The 25466-nt window shown below is 42.9% G+C and overlaps 1 protein-coding gene across 1 annotated transcript in view; it reads right to left on the bottom strand.

The window, feature by feature from the left end:
• LOC110491113 (piezo-type mechanosensitive ion channel component 2) overlaps nucleotides 1-21852 on the bottom strand; it is a 36717-nt gene extending 14865 nt beyond the window's left edge. Inside the window, exons 1-24 of the mRNA XM_090201617.1 lie at nucleotides 21789-21852; nucleotides 20420-20515; nucleotides 17594-17695; nucleotides 17325-17370; nucleotides 17077-17230; nucleotides 16593-16824; nucleotides 16137-16350; nucleotides 15676-15847; nucleotides 14322-14384; nucleotides 14148-14192; nucleotides 13849-13990; nucleotides 13250-13431; nucleotides 12277-12655; nucleotides 11893-12074; nucleotides 7394-7542; nucleotides 6830-6997; nucleotides 5249-5376; nucleotides 4900-5072; nucleotides 4548-4724; nucleotides 4183-4335; nucleotides 3758-3958; nucleotides 3410-3614; nucleotides 3102-3203; nucleotides 84-249 (exon numbers count right to left, since the gene is read on the bottom strand). Coding sequence (XP_090057743.1) covers nucleotides 84-249; nucleotides 3102-3203; nucleotides 3410-3614; nucleotides 3758-3958; nucleotides 4183-4335; nucleotides 4548-4724; nucleotides 4900-5072; nucleotides 5249-5376; nucleotides 6830-6997; nucleotides 7394-7542; nucleotides 11893-12074; nucleotides 12277-12655; nucleotides 13250-13431; nucleotides 13849-13990; nucleotides 14148-14192; nucleotides 14322-14384; nucleotides 15676-15847; nucleotides 16137-16350; nucleotides 16593-16824; nucleotides 17077-17230; nucleotides 17325-17370; nucleotides 17594-17695; nucleotides 20420-20515; nucleotides 21789-21852 — 3695 coding nt within the window. The remainder of the gene's footprint in view (nucleotides 1-83; nucleotides 250-3101; nucleotides 3204-3409; nucleotides 3615-3757; nucleotides 3959-4182; nucleotides 4336-4547; nucleotides 4725-4899; nucleotides 5073-5248; nucleotides 5377-6829; nucleotides 6998-7393; nucleotides 7543-11892; nucleotides 12075-12276; nucleotides 12656-13249; nucleotides 13432-13848; nucleotides 13991-14147; nucleotides 14193-14321; nucleotides 14385-15675; nucleotides 15848-16136; nucleotides 16351-16592; nucleotides 16825-17076; nucleotides 17231-17324; nucleotides 17371-17593; nucleotides 17696-20419; nucleotides 20516-21788) is intronic.
• Nucleotides 21853-25466: the final 3614 nt, after the last annotated feature.

Raw genomic sequence — 25466 nt, 5'->3', positions numbered from 1 at the left:
TAAGTTGTTTCATGAAAACTATAAAATAGTTGTCTAAAGCACTTACAGGTCTGCAGCCATGCTAGCTTAGAGAGTCCACTGACCTGCAGTGGAGGAAGTTGTTGACAGGGATGTACTGGTTGAAGGAGCGTGGGTCCAAGCTGCGGCTGATCTCCACGTTCTCCCCGCCCATAAGGCGCACCGCGGCACGGTTCTCCTCCTCAAACACCTTCCACTGCAGCGATGAGCACATGAGCAGGAGGTGGTCGTCTGGACACGCAGAAAAACAAAATGGCTGCCTTGATCACTTACACTACATGACCAAAAGTATGTGGAAAACTTGCCCGTCAAACATCTCATTCCAAAATCATGCGCAATAATATGGAGGTGGTCCTTCCTTTGCTGCTATAACAGCCTCCACTCTTTTGGGAAGGCTTTCCACTAGATGTTGGAACATTGCTACGAAGACTTGCTTCAATTCAGCCGTGAGCATTAGTGAGGTCGGGCACTGATGTTGGGCGATTAGGCCTGGCCAGTTGAAATTCATCCCAATTCGTTCCAATTCATCCCAAAGGTGTTCGATAGGGTTGAGGTCAGGGTTCTGTGTAGGCCAGTCAGGTTCTTCCACACCGATCTTGACAAACAATTTCTGTATGGACCTTACTTTGTGCATTGTCATGCTGAAGCAGAAAAAGGCCTTCCCCAAACTATTGCCACAAAGTTGGAAGCACAGAATCGTATACAATGTATGCTCTAGCATTAAGATTTCCCTTCACTGGATCTAAGGGGCCTAGCCCAAACTATGAAAAACAGCTGCTGACCATTATTCCTCCTCCACCAAACTTTGGGCAGGTAGCGTTTTCCTGGCATCTGCCAAATCCAGATTCGTCAATCAGACTTCCAGATGATGAAGCGTGCTTCATCACTACGGAGAACTTGTTTCCACTGCTCCAGAGTCCAATGGCTGTGAACTTTGCACCACTCCAGCTGACGATTACATTGCTCATGGTGATCTTAGGCTTGTCTGCGGCTGCTCGGCCATGGAAGCCCCTTTCATGAAGCTCCCGATGAACAGTTATTGTGCTGACATTGCTTCCATGGCCGAGGCAGATTGTAACTCGGTAGTGAGTGTTGCAACTGAGGACAGACAATTGTTTGATGCACTATGCACTCGGCGGTCCCATTCTGTGATCTTGTTGTTCTTAGACTTCACAATAACAGCACTTACAGTTGACCGGGGCAGAAACTCACGAACTGACTTGTTGAAAAGTGGCATCCTATGACGGTGTCAAGTTGAAAGTCACAGAGCTCTTCAGCAAGGCCATTCTACTGCCAATGTTTGTCTATGGACATTGCATGGCTGTCAGCAACGGGTCTGGCTGAAATAGCCAAAACCAGTAATATATATATATATAGTGTATGTAGGAGATACAAATTGATGTTGTATGAATGGATTTACATTACACACTATATACAGGGCATTCGGAAAGTATTCAGACCACTTGACTTTCTTTTGTTACCTTTACAGCCTTATTCTAAAATGTACTAAATTGTTGTTTTTTTCTCACCAATCTACACACAATACCCCAAAATGACAAAGCAAAAACAGGTTTGTAGAATTTTTAGCAAATTCATAAAAAATGAAAACTGTACTATCACATTTACATAAGTTTTCAGACCCTTTACTCAGTACTTTGTTGAATCACATTTTGGCAGCGATTACAGCCTTGAGTCTTCTTGAGTATGATGCTACAAGATTGGCACACCTGTTATTGGGGAGTTTATCCCATTCTTCTCTGCAGATCCTCTCAAGCTCTGTCAGGTTGGAGGTGGAGCGCTGCTGCACAGCTATTTTTAGGTCTTTCAGGTCTCTCAGGTAAGTCTGGTTCTGGCTGGGCCACTCAAGGACATTCAGAGACTTGTCCCAAAGCCACTCCTGCATTGTTTTGGCAGTGTGCTTAGGGTTGTTGTCCTATTGGAAGGTGAACCTTCGCCCCAGTCTGAGGTCCTGAGTGCTCTGGAGCAGATTTTCATCAAAGATCTCTATGTACTTTGCACCTTTCATCTTTCCCTTGATCCTGACTAGTCTCCCAGTCCCTGCTGCTGAACAACATCCCCACAGCACCACCATTTATTTAACCTTTATTTAAGTCAGTTAAGAACAGTTAAGACGCTTGGCATTCAGGACAAAGAGTTCAATCTTGGTTTCATCAGACCAGAGAATCTTGTTTCTCATGGTCTGAGAGTCCTTTAGGTGCGTTTTGGCAAACTCCAAGCGGGCTGTCATGTGCCTTTTACTGAGGAGTGGCTTCCGTCTGGCCACCCTACCATAAAGGCCTGATTGGTGGAGTGGTACAGAGATGGTTGTCTATCTGGAAGGTTCTCCCATCTCCATCAGGATCTTGGTCACCTCCTTGACCAAGGCCCTTCTCCCCTGCTAAGTATGGCCAGCTCTAGGAAGAGTCTTGGTGGTTCCAATCTTCTTTCATTTAAGAATGATGGAGGCCACTGTGTTCTTGGGGACCTTCAATGCTGCAGACATTTTTTGGTACCCTTCCCCAGATCTGTTCCTCGACACAATCCTGTCTCGGAGCTCTACGGACAATTCCTTCCACCTCATGGCTTGTTTTTTTCTCTGACATGCACTGTCTACTGTGGGACCTTACCTGTATATAGACAGGCATGTGCCTTTCCAAATCATGTCCACTCAATTGAATTTACCACAGGAGGACTCCAATCAAGTTGTAGAAACATCTCAAGGATGATCAATGGAAACAGGATGCACCTGAGCTCAATTTAGAGTCTCATAGCAAGGGTCTGAATACTTATGTAAACAAGGTATTTTTGTTTTTTATTTGTAATACATTTGCTGAAATAAAAATAAACTGTTTTCGCTTTGTTATTATGTGGTAGATTGATCAGGACTTTTTTTAATTAATCCATTTTAAAATGAGGCTGTAAGGGGACTGAATACTTTCCAAATGCACTGTATAGTAGACAATGGCCTGAATCCTTGAGATATGCATTCATACTTTCATGTAAATCAAGAAAGATTGTCAATAGGAGATTTCCCCCAAATTACTGAAATTGGAAATTGCTGGGATGAAGACAGAGAGACTCACAGAAAATGAAGTAAGGGGCAGGACGCATGGCGAAGTCAGGCAGATAAAGCCACTTGATGAGGTTGGAGGTCAGGGCCTGACTGGAGGTCCTCCATGGATAATCTGACAGATAGAGAAAAAAATTAAGAAAGCAGTGATAGAAACTATTTACTATTCTATCACAGGGTAACTGCACATGTTTTTAATGGCAGTAACTCTAGAATGAGGCCTATGTCATATGCAATCGTGTGACTCAAATCCTAATCACACATCAATTATGGTGTAGTTACTACTGTAGTACATTGTAATCTCCAGATATCTCTCCTTACCGACACAGAGAGCGGGAGGGATGCCGATACAGAGCAGGTACTGCAGCACCATGAGTCCTGCAGTGAAGCAGCAGTACTTAGGCCACACCTCCCCTATTGCCTTCCTGCGTCGTCGTGACAGAACAGCCATCAGAGCACAGGAGTGCAGCAGCGCATAGAAATCCATCCGTTGGCCAATCACATTCACCGCCACCACAAAGCACACCTGAGGGACAGGAAGACCATCTCAAAGAGCTATGCAACCACTGTGACATGATGATCCTTAAAAATGAAAACAAATAGATTAATAGCACAAAATCTCAAATGGAAGCACCAGTAAAATAGCTATATTAGTTGTAGCTACTCTACCTCCAGGCCAAACTTGTAGAAGAAGTAGTTGATGAAGTACTTGATGCAGGGCAGGATACCTTGGTCCAGGTGCTGGCGTGTGATGCCTTGGAAGATGATGCTGAAGGTGGGGACCTTGAGGTCATTGTGGAGGCGATAGTAGAGCTGGTGTCTATGGACCGTCACCTCAAACACCAGCAGCCCCAGCACCATCAGGTGGTTCTGACATCAAAGAAAAACACAACCAAAGAACACTCAGACGATAGAACCACAGATTAATGAAGCTACCACACTAATAATAGGATATTCATTTATATGTACCATACTTACCATGATGTATTAATCTGTTATTAAAATGCATACATTTCAATATCTCTCTTTCAATGGTTTTCATGGCATCAATATTACTAAATAACCACAGACACTGAGTGAAAAGCTTGTCTTACCCTGAGACAGGGCAAGATCCTGTCTTCACACTTGCGCAGCTCTCCACACCATATGGCTGGGTCAACAGGCTTCACATAAAGCACAGACCTCCTCAGCAGCTCTGCCATGTTCCCCTCCAGCTCCAGCCCTGTCCCATTAACTGACACCAGGCTCTGCACAAACAGAGATGCATACTACTGTAAATGTAGATAGTCACACACACACACATACATGCACGCATGCACGCACGCACACACACACATGCACGAAAACATGACATAATTCCCTTTTAAGCCAACCATTACCAAGTAGATATTGATGCTACAGAATAATACATTTTCAGTATTTGGTCAGTGTTTTGCATTCTAGCGGTAAGTGAACTCACAGTGGTACAGTTGGAGGAGTACTCCAGAGGTTTGATGACCTTGAGCTGGTACAGCATCTTACACACCACCATGACACAGGCCCAGACTGAGGACACACTGGAGGCGATGGGGCGGAGCCGGGGGAAGGGCAGGGCAAAGGCCCACAGTACCAGAAACAGGAAGTTCATCAGAGACACCTTGGGCAAAGGAACGCAAAGCATGAAAGCACATGTTTAGTGCAGACCCCCTACACAGCATTTGTGGTGAAATCAGTGCAGTGTAAATGCAGTAGATGCACTATAAAATGTACTCTAAATGGGGTCAAGGTTCAATGACAACATGGCGTTTCAGGGTCACATAAAGACATCTGACCTCTTGCAGGGACACCCAGATAATGCCGGTAGAAACGATCTTGAGGCTGTGGAGCTCCAGCAGCCTCCAACTTATCTCTTGAGCCCGCTTGAAGACAGCCAGAGCCTGGAGCAGCAGCAGGCCAGCCCGGTCCACCATCAATCCCCACTGGGTCAGACGCTCCTCTGGGGCGCCTAGCGGGCACAACAAGGACAGCAGACTCAGGGTCAGATAAAAGATGTGATATGCTGTGCTCGATTTCACAGACTGTTCTGTTTATGTAGCATATTTGTTTGTATTGTCTATGTGCTGTTAAAATGAGCTTACTTCTGGTACAGTGCATTGGAATCTGAATCTCAGTGGCACACACCTGTTCCCTCCCGGTCCTCCTCAGATTTCTTCTCTGATGAGGCAGACAGTCCATCACTGTCCAACGTGTGCTGACTCCCCACACGTCCTGACTCCTCACTCATCTGCTTTCTCTGCTCCTTCGCCATCCTAGCAGGGAGACGGTAGGCAAGTCATATAATAAGTAATACACTATATACAGTACATACGGTATAACAATGATACAATACATGCAAAGGAAGGAAATGTACGGAAAAATGTACCGTTTCTGTAACTTTTCAATGTTTTCTTTAATTCTGATGAAAGATACAAATCAGTTAAACATTGTACTTAGAGTGCTAACATTCTTTTAAATGATCTGAAAAATATTACGTTACCATTTTTAAGAATTCGTAATGGACTGATGGAATGAAATGATATCACCCAAATATATTTTTGCAACACATTTCAAAGCATGAGCTTGACTCCTTTTTTATACTTTACGTCTGCCCAACTAAGGGGGTTTAAGATTTCTGAAACACTGGACAAACCACGGTGTGTGAAGCATGCCATTCACAGAGACAGAAATGCAGCTCTTACATGTCAGCTATCACATTGACTGATTTTCTCAGCTCTTCCTCTCTGGATGAAGAGAGATGGACAGAATAGATGACACAGAATGTAGAGATGAGTGGAGAATGACAGCATGTTTTTCCAAAGAAAGAAACATAATTGGAGCAATCAGATCATTACATTAATTTACTCCGTTATCAATTTTTTGATTTATACTGATAACGCCATTGTACATCCTTTTTTATGAAAGGCCCAGCGTAGTCAAAAACGTTATTAAATATATTTCCACAATATGAGGTTGGAATAATACCGTGAAATTGTGAAAATTATGATAATGCCCATTTAGTGTAAGAGCTGTTTGAGAAGACCACCTGAAATTTTAACCTGTTTTGGTGGGAAGACATCACTAGACGGTAAATTAGTTAATAGACCAATAAGAAAGAGCTTGTTTTCTGTTTTCCCCTCCCCACTCAGACCACTCCCAGACAGTCATAGCAAAATTATTGCTTGAGAAATTGTTCTTTGCTAAGAAGCTTTTTTTGCTTCTTGTTGACCATTTTCATTGAAAAAAGGTACTTAATTGTTACACACAAATTATTTGATGTTGAGATGAAAACAGCCGCATTGAACCTTTAAGAAAATGCCTCTAAAAATACCAATTGGCATGAAAATGACATGAAAGGACCACTTTGATGGACTAGTAACAGTTCCCTCTTCCCTGATATAAAGCACATTATAAACTGGGTGGTTCAAACCCTGAATGCTGATTGGCTGAATGCCATGGCATATCAGACCGTATACCTTGTATGACAAAACATTTGTTTTTACTCTTCTAATTACGTTGGTAACCAGTTTATTATAGCAATAAGGCACCTCCGGGGTTTGTGGTATATTGCAAATATACCACAGCTAAGGGCTGTATCCAGGCACTCCACATTGCGTTGTGCGTAAGAACAGCCCTTAACCATGGTATATTTTCCATATACCATACTGTCCAACGGGTCTTATTGCTTGAGTATCCCAGGGGTTGTGATCAGGTTAGCTGTCCAACCTGGTTTGTCCCTGGCGGACAGGTATGTTGTCCAGTTTGGTGAGCTCCAGGAAGTCCTGGTTGAAATAGTGCAGCTGCAGGATGCAGGCCAATAGGAAGGCTGCCGGGAGGAGTATCCGAGCAAACAGCTCCACAGTGTCGTACTGCTCCAACCCCAGATCACGGAGACTAGAGGACAGAGGACAGGGACAGCACTGAGCACATAACGTCTACCAGTGGTGTTAACGGTACTAATGAAATGACATCAGACACATAGGAACCATATGTTTGATGTATTTTGTACCATTCCACTGATTCCGCTCCAGCCATTACCAAGAGCCCGTACTCCCCAATTAAGGTGCCAGCAACCTCCTGGGATGCCTACAGTATGTTATTAGTCATGGATCATCAGGGAGACTTTCAGACACAGGGTACAAGATATGTGGAATTTCTGGCCAATGAATGACTCAATGAATCAATTAACACTGTAGCACTTTAAAGTCTTGGGGTGACTCCAACAATATGGAGGCATAAGAAGCACTGTGAATGTATAGTGTTGGCCACAGTGCCACCATACACACTCACCCTTCCTCAGACATGCCCATGATCTGTCTGAACAGGCCAGACACGGTCTTAAACTGGTACATGTAGATGGCTATCAGGACAACCATGGAGTAGCCCACCACCACCGCCCAAAAGTACTTCAGCACTCGCCTCCACACGTCATAACGGATCTGAGGAACGGTAACATCGATACCATGATGATCAAGGTCAAATCACTCTACAAATACTAATCACAGGGAGCAATGTTATTTTATAAAGATCATTCAAGCACTCTGATTTCCCTCAATTACTACACACATTTCATGACAACAGGCGTCCACAAAATAAGTTGTCTTTTCAAACCCATTTATCATCGCAGTCTTCGACAGAAACACTCTTTTCACACCACTTCGATACGGCTAAACTCTTAGAATAAAGGGTTATTTGCGGGGGGATAGGGTTCTACTAAGAACTGTTTTGATCTGAAGAACCCTTTTAAGAAGACAAGGGTCCTTTGTAAGGCAAAGGGTTCTACTTAAAACCTTTAATAGGCTGACCACACCGCAAGCATCGCGTGCACGAGCGTTGCAAAATAAATGTAGGAATCTATGTTTTTCAATTATTGCGCCCACACTGCTTGCGCGCGTCAACGAGCGTCTGCGTTGCCAAGGGCTAAAATAGAAATCATTCCTATTTCTGACACAGATCACACTGCAAGTCCTGCCTCTCCCATCTCCTCATTGGTTTATAGAAGCAGGTACCCACGTGCCATCTCCTCATTGGTTATACCCACGTGGGTGATTGAAAGACGAACTTTGTTGCCGGTCATTGTGGTAATACTATGAAAGTTTAGATGCCAATCACCATATAAGTTCAAAGATGAAAAAGCCTGGAAGGAGGAGAGATGACTAGAAACGATTCGGTTGACCGTTTTATGTGTGGATTAATTGTCGGAGTGGAGGACCTTGTGCATTTCAGGTAAAATAACAACTCAATGTTTATATCCCAGAACAAATTATCTAGCAACAGCAAGCTAGCTAAATAGGATAAATTAGCTAGCAAGTGCAAGATAGCTAGCTAAATTGCCATACATGTTTAATGCTTTTCGACCTGTCCCCAAATTAATGTAATTGGTTCAGAGTTTGTTTTGATATTTTAACCTGTGTGTCGTGATCGCGTTTGGTGTGGGGGGACAAAATAAATGTATGCACGATGGCGCACGCGCGCAGTTGGTTTGGGTTCCGTGTTACACGGAACTGAATGCAGGTTGCAGGTAAGGATCCAACCCTTTTTATCCATCTTCGCATAAAATGACATACCCAAATCTGACTGCCTGTAGCTCAGGACCTGATGCAAGGATATGAATATTATTGATACCATTTTAATGGAAACACTTTGAAGTTTGTGGAAATGTGAAGTTAATGTAGGAGAATATAACACACTAAATCTGGTGAAAGATAATACAAAGATCCTGTAGAGGTTAACACAGGGGCAAAGATCCTGTAGAGGTTAACAATTCCTAACTCTGGATTCCAATAGGAATTACACATCACTTTGCAAGCCAGCATAATGTGACTTGCAGGCCTGATATGGCAACATCACTATGTTAGTGTATTATTAGCCCCTCAAATAAAGGCCTTATGATGTATGTAATGTATTATCATAAATAATGCAATTGTAAGGCTAATAAGGCTGTTGGAACCGCTCATAGCGGGTTCTAAGAAGAACCCTCCAAAGATAAAAGGGTTCTCGGTAGAACCCTTCACAGACAGTTCTAGGAAGAACCTTTCGATGATAACCGCTTTATAATGGGTTCTAGGTAGAACCATACACAGGGGGTTCTTTGAAGAACCCTATATAGAGGATTCTAGATAGAACCCTCTGCAAAGGGTTCTACACAGCATTAAAAAAGGTTCCCCTACGGGGACAAACCGAAGAGCCCCTTATGGTTCTACTTAGCCCCTTTTTTTCTAAGAGTGTACGATCGGTGTACGAAGTTACTTTTTTAGCAGGTTAGGAAAACTTACGCATTAGGTTGGGAGAATTAACTTAGCAGGTTAGGAGAACTAGGTTAAGGCTAGGGGTTAGGGTTAGCGAAAATGCTCTGCTAACCTGCTACGAAAATCACTTCCAGTCGTAGCTGTATCAAAGTGGTGTGAAAAGAATGTGTCCCCTGTCTTCATATGTTAATTACACATTCACAATTTATTTACATAATAATAACTAAATTATTAAATGTAATGCAGCAATATGCACAATATATACACTGCTCAAAAAAATAAAGGGAACACTAAAATAACACATCCTAGATCTGAATGAATGAAATATTCTTATTAAATACTTTTTTCTTTACATAGTTGAATGTGCTGACAACAAAATCACACAAAAATGATCAATGGAAATCAAATTTATCAACCCATGGAGGTCTGGATTTGGAGTCACACTCAAAATTAAAGTGGAAAACCACACTACAGGCTGATCCAACTTTGATGTAATGTCCTTAAAACAAGTCAAAATGAGGCTCAGTAGTGTGTGTGGCCTCCATGTGCCTGTATGACCTCCCTACAACGCCTGGGCATGCTCCTAATGAGGTGGCGGATGGTCTCCTGAGGGATCTCCTCCCAGACCTGGACTAAAGCATCCGCCAACTCCTGGACAGTCTGTGGTGCAATGTTGGTGGATGGAGCGAGACATGATGTCCCAGATGTGCTCAATTGGATTCAGGTCTGGGGAATGGGCGGGCCAGTCCATAGCATCAATGCCTTCCTCTTGCAGGAACTGCTGACACACTCCAGCCACATGAGGTCTAGCATTGTCTTGCATTAGGAGGAACCCAGGGCCAACCGCACCAGCATATGGTCTCACAAGGGGTCTGACGATCTCATCTCGGTACCTAATGGCAGTCAGGCTACCTCTGGCGAGCACATGGAGGGCTGTGCGGCCCCCCAAAGAAATGCCACCCCACACCATGACTGACCCACCGCCAAACCGGTCATGCTGGAGGATGTTGCAGGCAGCAGAACGTTCTCCAAGGCGTCTCCAGACTGTCACGTCTGTCACATGTGCTCAGTGTGAACCTGCTTTCATCTGTGAAGAGCACAGGGCGCCAGTGGCGAATTTGCCATTCTTGGTGTCCTCTGGCAAATGAAAAACGTCCTGCACGGTGTTGGGCTGTAAGCACAACCCCCACCTGTGGACGTCGGGCCCTCATACCACCCTCATGGAGTCTGTTTCTGACCGTTTGAGCAGACACATGCACATTTGTGGCCTGCTGGAGGTCATTTTGCAGGGCTCTGGCAGTGCTCCTCCTGCTCCTCCTTGCACAAAGGCGGAGGTAGCGGTCCTGCTGCTGGGTTGTTGCCCTCCTACGGCCTCCTCCACGTCTCCTGATGTACTGGCCTGTCTCCTGGTAGCGCCTCCATGCTCTGGACACTACGCTGACAGACACAGCAAACCTTCTTGCCACAGCTCACATTGATGTTCCATCCTGGATGAGCTGCACTACCTGAGCCACTTGTGTGGGTTGGAGACTCCGTCTCATGCTACCACTAGAGTGAAAGCACCGCCAGCATTCAAAAGTGACCAAAACATCAGCCAGGAAGCATAGGAACTGAGAAGTGGTCTGTGGTCCCCACCTGCAGAACCACTCCTTTATTGGGGGTGTCTTGCTAATTGCCTATAATTTCCACCTGTTGTCTATTCCATTTGCACAACAGCATGTGAAATTTATTGTCAATCAGTGTTGCTTCCTAATTGGACAGTTTGATTTCACAGAAGTGTGATTGACTTGGAGTTACATTGTGTTGTTTAAGAGTGTATTTACCCTCAGTCAGACTGTATGTGAAACAACTATGCTGCTGGCAATGATAAACAAAAGGGTCATCTTGGCTTCCTTACAGTATGTGTGGTGTGAGGTCGTAGTTAAAGCCATTAAGCTTCTGTAAGTGCTCAGAGCTAAAAGGTCAGCAGAAATACAAGATGGGGAGGGAAACCAGGAAAACAGCAGCATAAATGTTTTGTGTCTGTGTTTACGAAGTAGGATCAATATTCATAACCGGATCTGTATTGATGAGAGTCTCGAGCTGTCGTTGAGGTATTGGATGCGAAGGGGCAGTAAATGTGTCATAACATTTTGTTGACCCTCTTCGCTTCTTAAGTGCCGTAAACAGCTAATGATGACTATTAGTTAGTTAGTTAGTTAATTACCATATCAGTAGCATCACTAGCGTGTGAGACAATCATACTGTGTAAGGGTGAGTGGGGTCAGTGATAAGGTACTGTATTTACAGAGTGAGGGTCTGAAATTAACTTTTTGGTCAACTAGATTTTACGGCTCTTAAATCAAACAATTTCACAGCCGTTTTCCTTTTCATTTGACACAATCTTTCACTCAGTTTCACCCTTCTCTTTTTAATAACATTGTAGATAGAATCTTATATAATATACACTTTATTTATATAGCACAATCCATATGGTATTTCCTGTGTAGTGTACACAACAACATTGGTTTAACATTATCTAGAAGTAAGTATGAGGCCCACCTGATAGAGGACGACACAGAAGAGGAACAGCACAATGTAGAGGATCTTGTAGACCATCACCTTCCCGGAGAAGCTGACCACAAAGAACATGGAGCAGCAGAACAGGATCCAGTACTTCACCAGGGTTCCCTTGACCGCTGAACCTAGCATCTCCATTATGAGGGAGGTATCACCTTCATCCGCTAAGGGAGAGGATGAACACAACATAGAACTGGTTCAAAGGGTCAAACACCTCTGTGGGTTAGAGCACTGTTAAGTGAAGAATGTTACAGACACCTGGGTACAATATAATTTTCATTTCTAATGCATTTGTTACTGTATTAGAGAATGTGACTTTATCAGTTTGAATCCATAAAGTATGCATAAAAGGAGAAGAGTCCAGACGTGGTAGCACTTTGACTTCATCCAGAGACTCTTCTGACTCCTTCAGATCCTGCTCTTCCTGTTTCTCCTTCAGTTGTTGACGGAACAGAAGCAAGAAGCTAAAGGCGTAGAACACCTTGGCTCCCAGGTGGACGCAGGGTGCTGGGTAACTGGCCATGTCAAAATCTACCAGCACAGCGTGGGCTAGGTCAGGGTATAGCTCGTCCCTCCGCAGCCTCAGACTGCTCAGGAAGGCAAGCAGTAGCAGCATGGTGCCGTACACTGCCAGGAAGGGAGCACTCATCATGGCGTAGCGCCGACGGTCACGCATTATCCAGATCAGACACGACCACACCAGCAGGGCAAACGTCAGCCAGCTGTTATAGGTGATGCTCCACACCTGAGGGGTTGAAGGAACACAGGACACAGGGATACCTAGTCAGTTATCCAACAGAATGAATCAGAGAGGTGTGGGGGGCTGCCTTAATCGACATCCACATCTTCAGCACCCGGGGAACAGTTTAACACGCCTTGCTCAGGGGCAGAACGACAGATTTTTTACCTTGTCAGCTCGAGGTTTCCATCCAGCAACCTTTCGGTTACTGTCCCAATGCTCTAACCACTCGGCTACCTGCCGCTGACACTCTACACATCTTAAATACATTCTTAGAAAAATGGGTTCCAAAAGGGTTCTTCAGCTGTCCCCATAGGAGAACCCTTTTGGGTGCCATGTGAGAACCCTTTGAGGAACGGGTTCTACATGGAACCCGAAACAGTTCTACCTGGAACCAAAAAGGGTTCTTCATAGGATTTTGCTATGGGGGCATCTGAAGAACCCTTTTAGGTTGTAGATAGCACTTTTTTTCTGCTAGTGTAGTTATATAATAACCATGTTTATGTTACAGAGATGTGAAGGTAATTGATCTCTATTCAGTTAGACTTTTAAAGGAATTGTTTTCGGAAAGTTAATTGTTCAGTAACTAAAGTGGTTTACCATCATGATGATGAGTGCGCTGACGTAGCTGTGCTTCATGATGAACAAGCCGAACACAACCAGTCCACTGGGGCCAGGAGGGGTGGGACCAGTCTCTGTATCACTCATAGACACCTCACTCCTCTCCTTCTCTTCCTCACTCATCTCTTTCAACTCCTCTGACTCTGAGAGAGGAGAAACAGCTGGAGGAAGGAGTTTAGAAGAGTTTCTATTGCATATAATTGGCATATTTTAAAACTGTACCGTGTCAGTTTCTACACTAGTGAGGGATATTTATTCAATATCAGTTTACTACCATTTATTCATGACTGGGTAAGATCAAAATATTCAGATAGATATAAATAATACGCTAACACTTTATTTGGATAGTCCATCTGTAGATTCTCTACAGACTATCAGTAACATTTCAACTATTTACTAATCCTAACCCTAGCTCAAACCCTAACCTTAACCTTTAATCTAACCCTAAACTTAACCCTTACCCTTATTCTAAACCTAACCGTAACCCTAACCGTAACATTAGCAAACAGGTGCTTATCAACAGATAAGCATTCCGGACTATCCAAATTAAATGTTACCAAAACAATGTGACCATCTACCTTGTGAGGGTGCCAAGTCTATTCCTTCATATAGTGGTGGAGGGTAGCAGTTTGTATATCCTGCCGCTGGCGCTCCCATCAGTGACCCCATCTCCTGTCCTCTCAGGTCATGCCATGATCTGCTCATCAGTAAAACCATTGGCTGCAGAGGAAAAACAGTTTACTATGAATTTTGTCTTTGAAGATAAGTGATGCACATCAAATTTACAGTGTCTAACCAGACATTTAAAGTCTCTTTAAAGTAGTTATAACAACAACAATTTGGAGTACATTGGGAGAGCAGAAAGTAGTTCATGTACCTCCTCGTCTGGCATGTACGCTTCATCATCCGTACTGGTCAGTAGCTGTGATAGACAAAGAAAGACAACTGTTCAAGAAATCTGTAGAATCATGTTGGTAACACTACAAGAGGATAGATTGGGAAATGTAGAAGATTTTAACACCTCCAATCTGTCTCCTGAGATGAATAAGACCTTGGAGAAGCTGGGGGGATCCTCAAGGGATTCTACTGGACTCTCAGACTTCTCCAGAGTATCCTGGCAGAAATACACAGACAGCACCATGAAATGACAGACACACAATGAACACGTCCAGTAAAGCATAAACCAGCAACTTAAACCCCATTTTTCTTTCATTTAACAACTCATTGGCTGCATACGAAATGGCACCCTATACACTATATAGAGCCCTAGCCATATAGTGGTGAACTATTTAAAAAAATATATATATTTCACCTTTATTTAACCAGGTAGGCAAGTTGAGAACAAGTTCTCATTTACAATTGCGACCTGACCAAGATAAAGTAAAGCAGTTTGACACATACAACACAGAGTTACACATGGAGTAAAACAAACATTCAGTCAGTAATACAGTAGAAAAATAAGTATATATACAATGTGAGCAAATGAGGTGAGATAAGGGGGGTAAAGGCAAAAAAAGGCCATGGTGGCGAAGTAAATACAATATAGCAAGAAAACACTGGAATGGTAGATTTGCAGTGGAAGAATGTGCAAAGTAGAGATAGAAATAATGGGGTGCAAAGGAGCAAAATAAATAAATAAATACAGTAGGGGGAGAGGTAGTTGTTTGGGCTAAAGTATAGATGGGCTATGTACGGGTGCAGTAATCTGTGAGCTGCTCTGACAGTTGGTGCTTAAAGCTAGTGAGGGGATAAATGTTTCCAGTTTCAGAGATTTTTGTAGTTTGTTCCAGTCATTGGCAGCAGAGAACTGGAAGGAGAGGCGGCCAAAGGAAGAATTGGTTTTGGGGGTGACCAGAGAGATATACCTGCTGGAGCGCGTGCTACAGGTGGGTGCTGCTATGGTGACCAGCGAGCTGAGATAAGGGGGACTCTACCTAGCAGGGTCTTGTAGATGACCTGGAGCCAGTGGGTTTGGCGATGAGTATGAAGCGAGGACCAGCCAACGAGAGCGTACAGGTCGCAGTGGTGGGTAGTATATGGGGCTTTGGTGAGAAAACAGATGGCACTGTGATAGACTGCATCTAATTTATTGAGTAGGGTATTGGAGGCTATTTTGTAAATGACATCGCTGAAGTCGAGGATCGGTAGGATGGTCAGTGTTACAAGGGTATGTTTGGCAGCATGAGTGAAGGATGCTTTGTTGCGAAATAGGAAGCCAATTCTGGATTTAACTTTGGATTGGAGATGTTTGATGTGAGTCTGGAAGGAGAGTTTACAGTCTAACCAGAAACCTAGGTATTTGTAGTTGTCCACATATTCTACATAGGGAATAGGGTGCCATTTCGGACACAATTAATAACTTAGGCCTCTTAGTTGCATTGGTGCCTCAGTCTTAGTTGAAGTACCTCCTCCTCCTCAGTGATGTTGACCCACTTGTGCAGCAGAGCCACTAGTGTGTAATAAAGGAGCAGCAGCACCATGGGGTTGGTGAAGACAGGCCAGCTGATGTCTGGCTGCAGACCCAGACTGTATGGCTCAGTCTCATTGGTTTGGATGACCGCTGTTATACCAAACAGCCTGAACAAAATCAGAGAGAGATGCACCAGATCGGTTAACAAACAATATTCACAGTGGATAGATGGCATGTATCAGTTCATGAAATTGAACAGGGATTTGTGTATGTCTGTGTCCAGTGTAGTAGAGTGTGTCATTATTTTCTATTTCAACAATATGAATAAATACAATACGTTTTTCAGTGGCTGGGTTTCAGCCCGCAAACCAATACGGTAAAAAAGACTGTGTGTATCTGTATAGTCAGTGTCCAGCCAGTATCCTGTGATGCTACATCCTGGTCCCGTGGCCCTACCTGGCGTAGATGTCCTGTGGGGGTACGATCTGTTGGGCCAGGGGCAGCTGGTACAGGTAGAGGCTCAACAGGTGACCGGCGCTGAATATAGCCATCATCACACAGAGGGTACCGAAGAGCAGCAAGCTGAGGGAGTGGAGAAAAACCCACCACCACACCAGGCCCAGGAACGTCCCGAAATACACCACTGAGGTCAGGGAGGGCAGAGCGATGCCTGGTACATGGGGATAAGTACCAGTCAAGGGGAGAAAGGAGAAGATTATGGTAGTGTAGGGGAGCAGATAGTAAATGAGTTTCCTTAATTTGGCTGGACTATACAGCGGAGAAGGCTGAGCCAATGCAAGACTTTGAGGTTGGCTCGCAAGAATAGTACATAAGAGTCCAAAGTGACTTCTTTGAATGCAATGAATTAGATTACAATCCACAGCAAGGAAAGGAAAGGCTTTTGAGATGTACCTGCCAGCCCTAGTAGTATGGTGACCACTACTTTCCCTGCTGTGTTCATGATGGCGGACAGCAAGAGGCGCAGTCCAAGGGAAAATGCCATGAACTTCTGGACAAACTGAGGAAGGGCTGCCGGCACCGCTATGCTTTCATCTGAGCTGTCATAAGACGAGCCGTCTGTGACTTCACTGCCAACCTCAGACTCTGAGTCGGACATCTCCACATCCTGCTTGTCAAAAGAGCACTAGTTTGACAGACATAACAACATTTTTACTTTGTAACAGATTCATTCTAAAGGAGTTCCATGTTCAAACCACTAGAGAAGAAGTGCTGAAATACTGCATTAGAAAGTGATGCGCCTCACCTTCAAATTCTTTACAACATATTGGAATGTATGATGTACATTTCTAACACTCTAATTTAAAACAATAATGGTTCAACTTCTGTGTACTGTGAATTGAACAAAAGAGTCAGGTGAAATTGGCCATGTGCATACCTCAGGGTCAGAGGGTGCGATACAGTTCTGGTTAAGTTGGGGCGTGGGGCGCAGCAGCTTCCTGATCAGGCGCAGAATGAAGAGCGCAGACAGGAAGAGCCCCAGATCAGGGGCTAAGAGACGCACAATGTTCCCTGCATCCACCAAACTGAACCTGGGGACACAACACACAACAAGTGATTAACAACACCCACATTAGAAAAAACACCAAAGTCCGTTTTTGAAAAGTAAAGAAAATGTTGCCCTACCGTACAATGCCCAGATGGTAGAGAATATTCTCCCAATATTCGTTCTCTGTTGAACAACAAATAGAAATCAAGTCTCGTCTTATCAGCAAAATTCCAAAGCAACATCCACCCTCATAAATGTTTTCTTGAATGAGTAAGTTCATTATACTCTCCGTGTATGAAAACGCTAAAACAAACATCTGTCTCTCTTTTGGTTGCTGTCCAGCAGCATCTCAGAGTATTTGTTGTTTAGTAACTCAGTGAGCCGATAGAGGCTGGTGTTATCTTACCATACTGAGGCACGTAGGCAAAAGTGATCTGCATGAAACACTGGAGAGACAGAAACGTCACGCTGGTAGAACAAATGAGCAGCAGGAATGTCCCTGTTTTTCCTTCAGAAATAGAAGACCAGAGACACAGATTACTGGGGGGAGAATAGAAGAGAATGGAAACTTTACTTTCAATTTTTGTGAGAAATAATATGTCTTTCTTCCTATTCCCTACCCCTCCAAGACACATACAAGGTATTCAGATCAGCCAGTCGGTATTCTGTTATCAGAGCATTGGACTCAACCAAAAGGTTGCAAGATCAAATCCCCGAGCTGACAAGGTTCAAATCTGTCATTCTGCCCCTGAACAAGGCAGTTAACCCACTGTTCCTAGACTGTCATTGAAAGTAAGAATTTGTTCTTAACTAACTTGCCTGGTTAAAAAAAAATGAATGACAAAATTAAACTGCATGTAATTAGGCTGTTTCTTTTAATGGACTTTTTTACTCAATTTTCCCCATCTTAATGGCTGAGGCTAGTGGTAGAGTCTACTGTGGGAATGCAGACACTATAGGTCTCTGTACTTACAGATACTATAGGTCTCTGTACTTACAGATACTATAGGTCTCTGTACTTACAGATACTATAGGTCTCTGTACTTGCAGATACATAGTGAGCTGTGCTTACTAAACGAGGACGGTCACATTCTGCCTTCCCAAAGGATGCCTAACAGCAGTATTTAAACCACAGAGTCATTCTGTGTCTTAAGAGCAGTTTCTGTGATTGATAGTTTAATAAAGTAGGCTTCATGGTTCTGGATTCCCCTGAACAGCAGAACAAATCCAATCAAAAAAAGATAACAGTTGTACTTAACAAAGACATTTGGTTTCAGTTTAATTGTGTGTGTACATCGAATAGATACAGAATCTATGAAGACAAAGATTTATAATGCTCTTTGAAATTTGTCTTTTCTTTATATTAAGGGGTTGTTCATGAAATGTTCAAATATTCAACACCAACAAAAGCAAACTATTTCCTTTGTAGGCAACAACCGAACAGAACAGAGCCGTAAGACATCAGTGGCATATTTACAGAGGCTGACCCCTATAATTAAGAGAGAAGAGTGAAAACGAGGCCTGGTGGAATGGTGCAGCATTAGCTGAGCCAGCAAATGGGCTTCCGATGCCCGGGTTTTTACTAAAAGCTTTGTTTCATTTCTGCTCTACTAAGTGAAGGCCGGTCAATTCTGCTTCAGTATGATGTGTTTAATCTCTGCACCCCACCCCTGACCACTCAACCCAGGGGTGGTGTCATATTAGCAAGACAGAGATTGAAAAATGATCAACAAAGCTTTTAAAGAGAAAAAGGCTAACAGTCCCGCATGCAACCATCTCGCAAACGCTGACACCACAACATTTCATCCCACTACAGTATGTAATTAGTAGGTTATACATTATAGATCAGGCCATACTGGCTACATCCCTTTACAAAGTACACGGACAATATTTTAATTCATCAACTTTATTGATAAACATACAATAGAATGCACACACGTTTGTATGTTGGTCAATATGAGTTGAGGAATCACACAAACTTGCACACACAACACACACACACACGCACACACTGCAACACTCTTAGAAAAAAAGGGTTCCAAAAGGGTTCTTTGGGGAGGGATAGGGTTCTACCTAGAACTGTTTTTATCTGAAGAACCCTTTTTGGAAGACAAGGGTTCTTTCAAAGGCAAAGGGTCCTACCTAGAACCTTTAACATCCTACGATGATTGGCAAGAATGATTTTTTGAAAGGCAAGAAGGGTTCTTTGGAAGGCAAGAAGGGTTCTTTGGAAGGCAAGAAATGTTCTACATGGAGCCATATTTCCCAGCATGCTCTATTGTGGGTTATTTTCAGAATTGTTCGTTTTAATATCTGTGTTTTTGCATGTACATTGATTGGTTGATACGTTTTATGATACACAAAGATAAATAACCTTTTTTTAAACTAATCCAATCTGTTAGTACTTATTACACACAACTTATTATGCCCGTTACTGGGATTGTAGTTCTAGTTTAGAGGATTGAGGTAGTCTCTATATTCAATCTTCCCTACCCTAGCAGTCATTCTGAATGCAGGTTGCGGATGATAAAAATGTCAATTTGTTGGATATCCTAACTCTGGCTAGAATCCAGTAGGAATTACACATCTATTTGCAAGCCAGCATAATGTGACTTCCAAGCCTAATGTGTTAGGGTATAAGCAGGTCCTCAAATAAAGGCATTTTGATATATCTAATTATTGTTCTAAAAAATGTTATTTTAAAGGCTAATGAGGCTTGTGGAACCATTCATAGACGGTTCTAGGAAGAACCCTCCAAAGATAAAAACGGTTATCGGTAGAACCCTTCATAGATGGTTCTAGTAAGAATCTTTAGATTATAAAATGGTTATTGGTAGAACCTTTCATAGAGGGATCCAGGCAGAACCTTATACAGAGGGTTCTATGAGAACCCTACATAGAGGGTTCTAGGTAGGAACCTTTGCAAAAGGTCCTACCTAGCACCAAAAAGGGTTCCCCAATGTGGACAAACCGAAGAACCCTATGAGTGTAATTTAACAATATTCTGGAAATAATAGACAGGCAGCCCAATAAACATGAACATTAAAATGATTTGTCTCCCAAGGGCCACATTGATCAAACATGGTGTTTATTAGCAAACATTAAAACATATAGAGGACCCTGTAGCATAGAACAAAAGACAGTGTAACTTGGAATAAAATGTGCCTTATTGTTTATAGTCTAGAACTTGAGGTGCCATTTCAGACCCAGTGGTGTTCCTCTGAGGTCTTACCTTGCATGGAGGTGAGAGAGGGGTTTGGCAGCAGGGGAAGGGTGAGCAGGAAAAGGAAATACACCACAGACAGACCATTGTACCGGAAGGATGACGCTATGGAGAGATAACAAAGATTTTACATGGATGTTTATTTGTATGTACAATATAATATCTAGGTATATACTGTAATTTTTGTCTTGGGTGCTGTATTTTATGTGATTGTTCATTATGTTGAGTCCATCTTACGGAAAATCCAAATGAGCACAGTTGAAACAGAAACCCATAATTAATCAACAGCTGCTAGAAATAATTAGCCTACTGTTTCATTCATCAAAGAGAAAAGGCATTGGTAATAGAATGCTCTGATCCATTGCACCTACTAGTACAAAATGCATACGTGTTCGACTGAACAAAGCCCCATCACACAGTTAACAAGTAGCTAGCTAAAAAATAATGCTGCTTACTGGTCACACCACATTTTATTTTATTGTTGGTCTTCTTCGACCAACAATGCCAATGAAACTGACAACAAAATCATGGATCCTAGTTTGAACTTAAAACTTTTAATAATACAAAACACAAAGTATAATTGAATTAGTATTATATTTCTTTCTTATTGAAATTACTTGGAATCTTGATTTGCTTTACTTGATGGTGAGGTAGAAAATACACTTAAAAAAAATACAATTAACATGGAAAATGTGTCTTAAAAGAGAAAGGCAAAAGTTTCCCTGTTTGTTTATTTTTCCTTTCTTATACAACAGCTAAATACATCATAAAATGATCTGCAATAATATTTTTGTCAGAGTTGATTTTGTATCCTTGATTTAACATTATGAGAGGCATGGCCAGTTGTCAACATGCTCCTTTGGAATACTCAGAAAGTATGTCATTTAAGGGCAAAGTGAAAATTCCACAATCTGAAAAGTTCAAAGTTATCTGATTTTAGTGCACACATCTCTGAACTCACATGCTCAATATTGTACTGTTGAGAACAAAACAATACAATAAACATACTATTCAACAACTCAAACATTTTATTTCCCATTACAGTTTTATGGCACAATTTACTCAATGACTACATGCTCACATTATTACAACGTTTCTGTGTCCACTCAAATAATTACCATCAGGGGAAACAAGAAATAATGGCTTAATCTGCACATTCCCCCAGACAACATGTCTCACATACATTGTCTGTGCTTTTTGTAAAGTATCCAAAACGGTGTTTCTAACAGTATTCTTTAAGCACTTTATAAAAGCAAAATCTCTCAATTGAACTGGAAAAACCACTGCTATGACATAAATAACTAACAAGTCCACCATCCTGCTGTATTATTACCTAACACTTAAATTCTTAACTTACATTCTTCCAAACCCAACTTACCTGCAAGCAGAAGAAGAGGTAGCACTAAATTATAGAGTATCCCCACCACAATATTCCCCGCCATGTCTCCTTAGCATGTGAGAGACACCCAGCTTTCTGATCAGACTACTCTCTAGGCTGCCTGTGGCTGTAGGTAACTCCCGTCCTCTGACACATTTCCCTACTGCAGACACACTGGCTTGAACAGTAGAATCCCAGACCTCAGCACACAGACAGACAGGACTGGAAAGACCAGGCACAGTGATACATTGGAAGAATGATCCCACTCAGCGGTCCTGATTTAGAGGAGCTTCAGTCAAAATGAAAGGAAGTTCCAAGACAAAAGGAGCAAGAACTAAATGGTGTTTCGTTGGTTTTAGATGCAGATGTGTGACTCCCTTCCTCAGTCTCATTTTGACCCCCTCTTTCTCCATCTTTCTCTCTCTCTGTGTGTATTCATTAGGCAGAGCAAAATCATACACTTAGTCATAGATGTGGCTAGACTATTTCACTTTGTGGCCATTTGTTGGTATTGTCAATTACTGTTACAGAGACCAAGCTATACAATACAAATAAAATATGGGACATTGATGTGTTTTATTTAAGCTCTTGACTGGCCCATGTATTTTATTGCATCTCATCATAAGTTTCTGCTGGTGAGGGGAAGTGTATCTAAAATTCATGGCCGTAAGGCCATTAAGAGCCAGTGACTGCGGCAGCAGCGCATGGTGAACACAACAAATTGTCTCAGTGGAGAAACTAGGCTACACATCGTGTTTTTTTTTTTTTTACTAGGGACATTTAGTAATCAGGTCATTAAATTCAATTAACGTGCACCTTCAAATATTGGAGTTCTAAACTAATCCAATCTTAGATCAACACTGAGATCATGGAATATGTTTTGAATATGAAGAGATCTCACTGACGGGGCAGACTGCCAATTCTGGCAAATGCCAGATGGACAGGTCCATCTTTAGCCCAGTGGGCCTGCCCGGGCCGATTTCTGGTCCTAGTCTGTCCCTGACTCAATAATAGAGCAGGTCTAGAGTCCCTTCAAAGTAAATCAAGCATGGTGTTGATACTGTAAGCACATGTGAAGCTCTGAGGGGAAACATTTCACTGTTAGTCAATGATCGGAGCAATAAGGAATAGTGTGGAGTGCAATAGAGATTGCGTGGATCTGTTCGGGCGGGATGTGAATTGGAGGTTGTCCAAGGTGTCTTGGACGATGAGCTATAACCAGCCTTTCATAGCATTTCATGGCCACAGATGTGCATGCAACGGAGTGACAGTCATTTAGACAGGTTACCTTTGGCGTTGAAAATGTCAGTGAAGACACTTACCAGCTAGCAGGCAAACCTAAATCTGTTTTACCTCATTTCTACCAGCACGTGACACACACAGACGCATACAAAGCTCTCCCTCGCCCTCGATTTGTTAAATCTGAACATAATTCTATTCTCCTGATTCCTGAAAACAAGCAAAAACTGAAGCAGGAAGTACCAGTGACTCGCTCAATACGGAAGGGGTCAGATGATGCGGATGCTATGCTGCAGGACTGTTTTGCTAGCACAGACTGGAATATGTTCAGTCTGTGGCATTGAGGATTATACCACCTCAGTCATCGGCTTCATCAAAAAGTGCATCGACGACGTCATCCCCACAGTGACCGTATGTACATATCCAACCCAGAAGCCATGGATTACAGGCAACATCCTCATCGAGCTAAAGGCTAGAGCTGCCACTTTCAAGGAGTGGGACACTAATCCGTACACATAAGAAATCCTGCCATGCCCTCAGACGAACCATCAAACAGGCAAAGTGCCAATAAAGGATTAAGATTGAATACTACTACACCGGCTCTGACACTCGTCAGATGTGGCAGAGCTTGAACTATTACGGACTACAAAGGGAGACCAAGCCGCGAGCTGCCCAGTGACGCTAGCCTACCAGACAAGCTAAATGCCTTTTATGCTCGCTTCGAGGCAAGCAACACTGAAGCATGCATGAGAGCACCAGCTGTTCCGAATGGCTGTGTGATCATGCTCTCCTTAGCCGATGTGAGCAAGACCTTTAAACAGATCAACATTCACAAAGCCGTGGGGCCAAACAAATTACCAGGACGTGTACTCAAAGCATGCGCTGACCAACTGGCAAGTGTCTTCACTGACATTTTCAACCTCTCCCTGCCCGAGTCTGTAATACCTAAATGTTTCAAGCAGACCACCATAGTCCCTGTGCCCAAGGAAGCGAAGGTAACCTGTCTAAATGATTACCGCCCGTAGCACTCACATCGGTAGCCATGAAGTTCTTTGAAAGGCTGGTCCAGGCTCACATCAACATTATCAGCCCAGATACACTGACCCACTCCAATTCATATACTGCCCCAACAGATCCACAGATGACGCAATCTCAATTGCACTCCACACTGCCCTTTCCCACCTGGACAAAATGAACACCTATGTGAGAATGCTGTTTATTGACTACAGCTCAGTGTTCAACACCATAATGCCCACAAAGCTCATCACTAAGCTAAGGACCCTGGGACTAAACACCTCCCTCTGCAACTGGATCCTGGACTTCCTGACGAGCTGCCCCCAGGTCGCAAGGGTAGGCAACAACACATCTGCCACACTGATTCTCAACATAACAGTGGTAGGCCTGATTACTGACAATGAAGAGACATCTTATAGGGAGGAGGTCAGAGACCTGCAGTGTGGTGCCAGGACAACAACCTCTCCCTCGATGTGAGCAAGACAAAAGAGCTGATCGTGGACTACAGGAAAAGGCAGGCCGAATAGGCTCCCTTTAACATCGAGTGGAGCGGGTTGAGAGTTTAAAGTTCCTTCGTATCCACATCACCAACTTTTGCAGGATCTGGGGACCCATGCAAATATTTTCGGTACCCCAAAAAGTTCTACAGCTGCACCATCGAGAGCATCCTGAACGGTTACATCACCACCTGGCATGGCAACTGCTCGGCATCTGACTGTTAGGCACTACAGAATGTAGTGCGTACGGCCCATTACATCACTGGGGCCAGGCTCCCTGCCATCCAGGACCTATATGCTAGGCGATGTCAGAGGAAAGCCCAAAATACTGTCAAAGACTCCAGTCACCCAAGTCATAGACTTGCCACCCAGACTATTTACATTGAACTCCCCCATTTGTTTTTTACAGTGTTTTTACTCGCTGTTTATTATCTATGCATAGTCACTTTATCCCTACCTACATGTACAAATTACCTCGACTAACCTGTACCCCTGCCATTGACTCGGTACCAGTACGCACTGTATATTCGTTATTGTTATTTTATTGTGTTACTTTATTATTTTTTACTTTAGTTTATTTGTTAAATATTTTCTTTACTCTTTATTGAACTGCATTGTTGGTTAAGGGCTTGTAAGTAAGCATTTCACGGTAAGGTCTACACATGTTTTATGACAAATAAAGTTTGATTTGATTTGCAGATTTCTTTGAAATATGACCTATAATTAGTTACAATATGAGTGAGATAGTTTTGTTTGCAAACATGGGCTTATATCGGTAATAAAAAATATTCAGACAAGTATACCGCTGATTGGCCAGCTCACCCTCCTCAGGAGGATGACATCATCCTTTATATGGACATAGCAAGCATTTTTTTAATGGTCTGTTTGAGATACAAGTTTGAGGTCAGGTTTTTGAAGTGTTTTTTCT

This window comes from Oncorhynchus mykiss, chromosome 16 (genome assembly GCF_057628025.1).
Source record: "Oncorhynchus mykiss isolate SJ-2025 chromosome 16, ASM5762802v1, whole genome shotgun sequence".
In the NCBI taxonomy this organism is placed as follows: Eukaryota; Metazoa; Chordata; class Actinopteri; order Salmoniformes; family Salmonidae; genus Oncorhynchus; species Oncorhynchus mykiss.
This window is presented reverse-complemented; position numbering and strand designations above follow the sequence as displayed.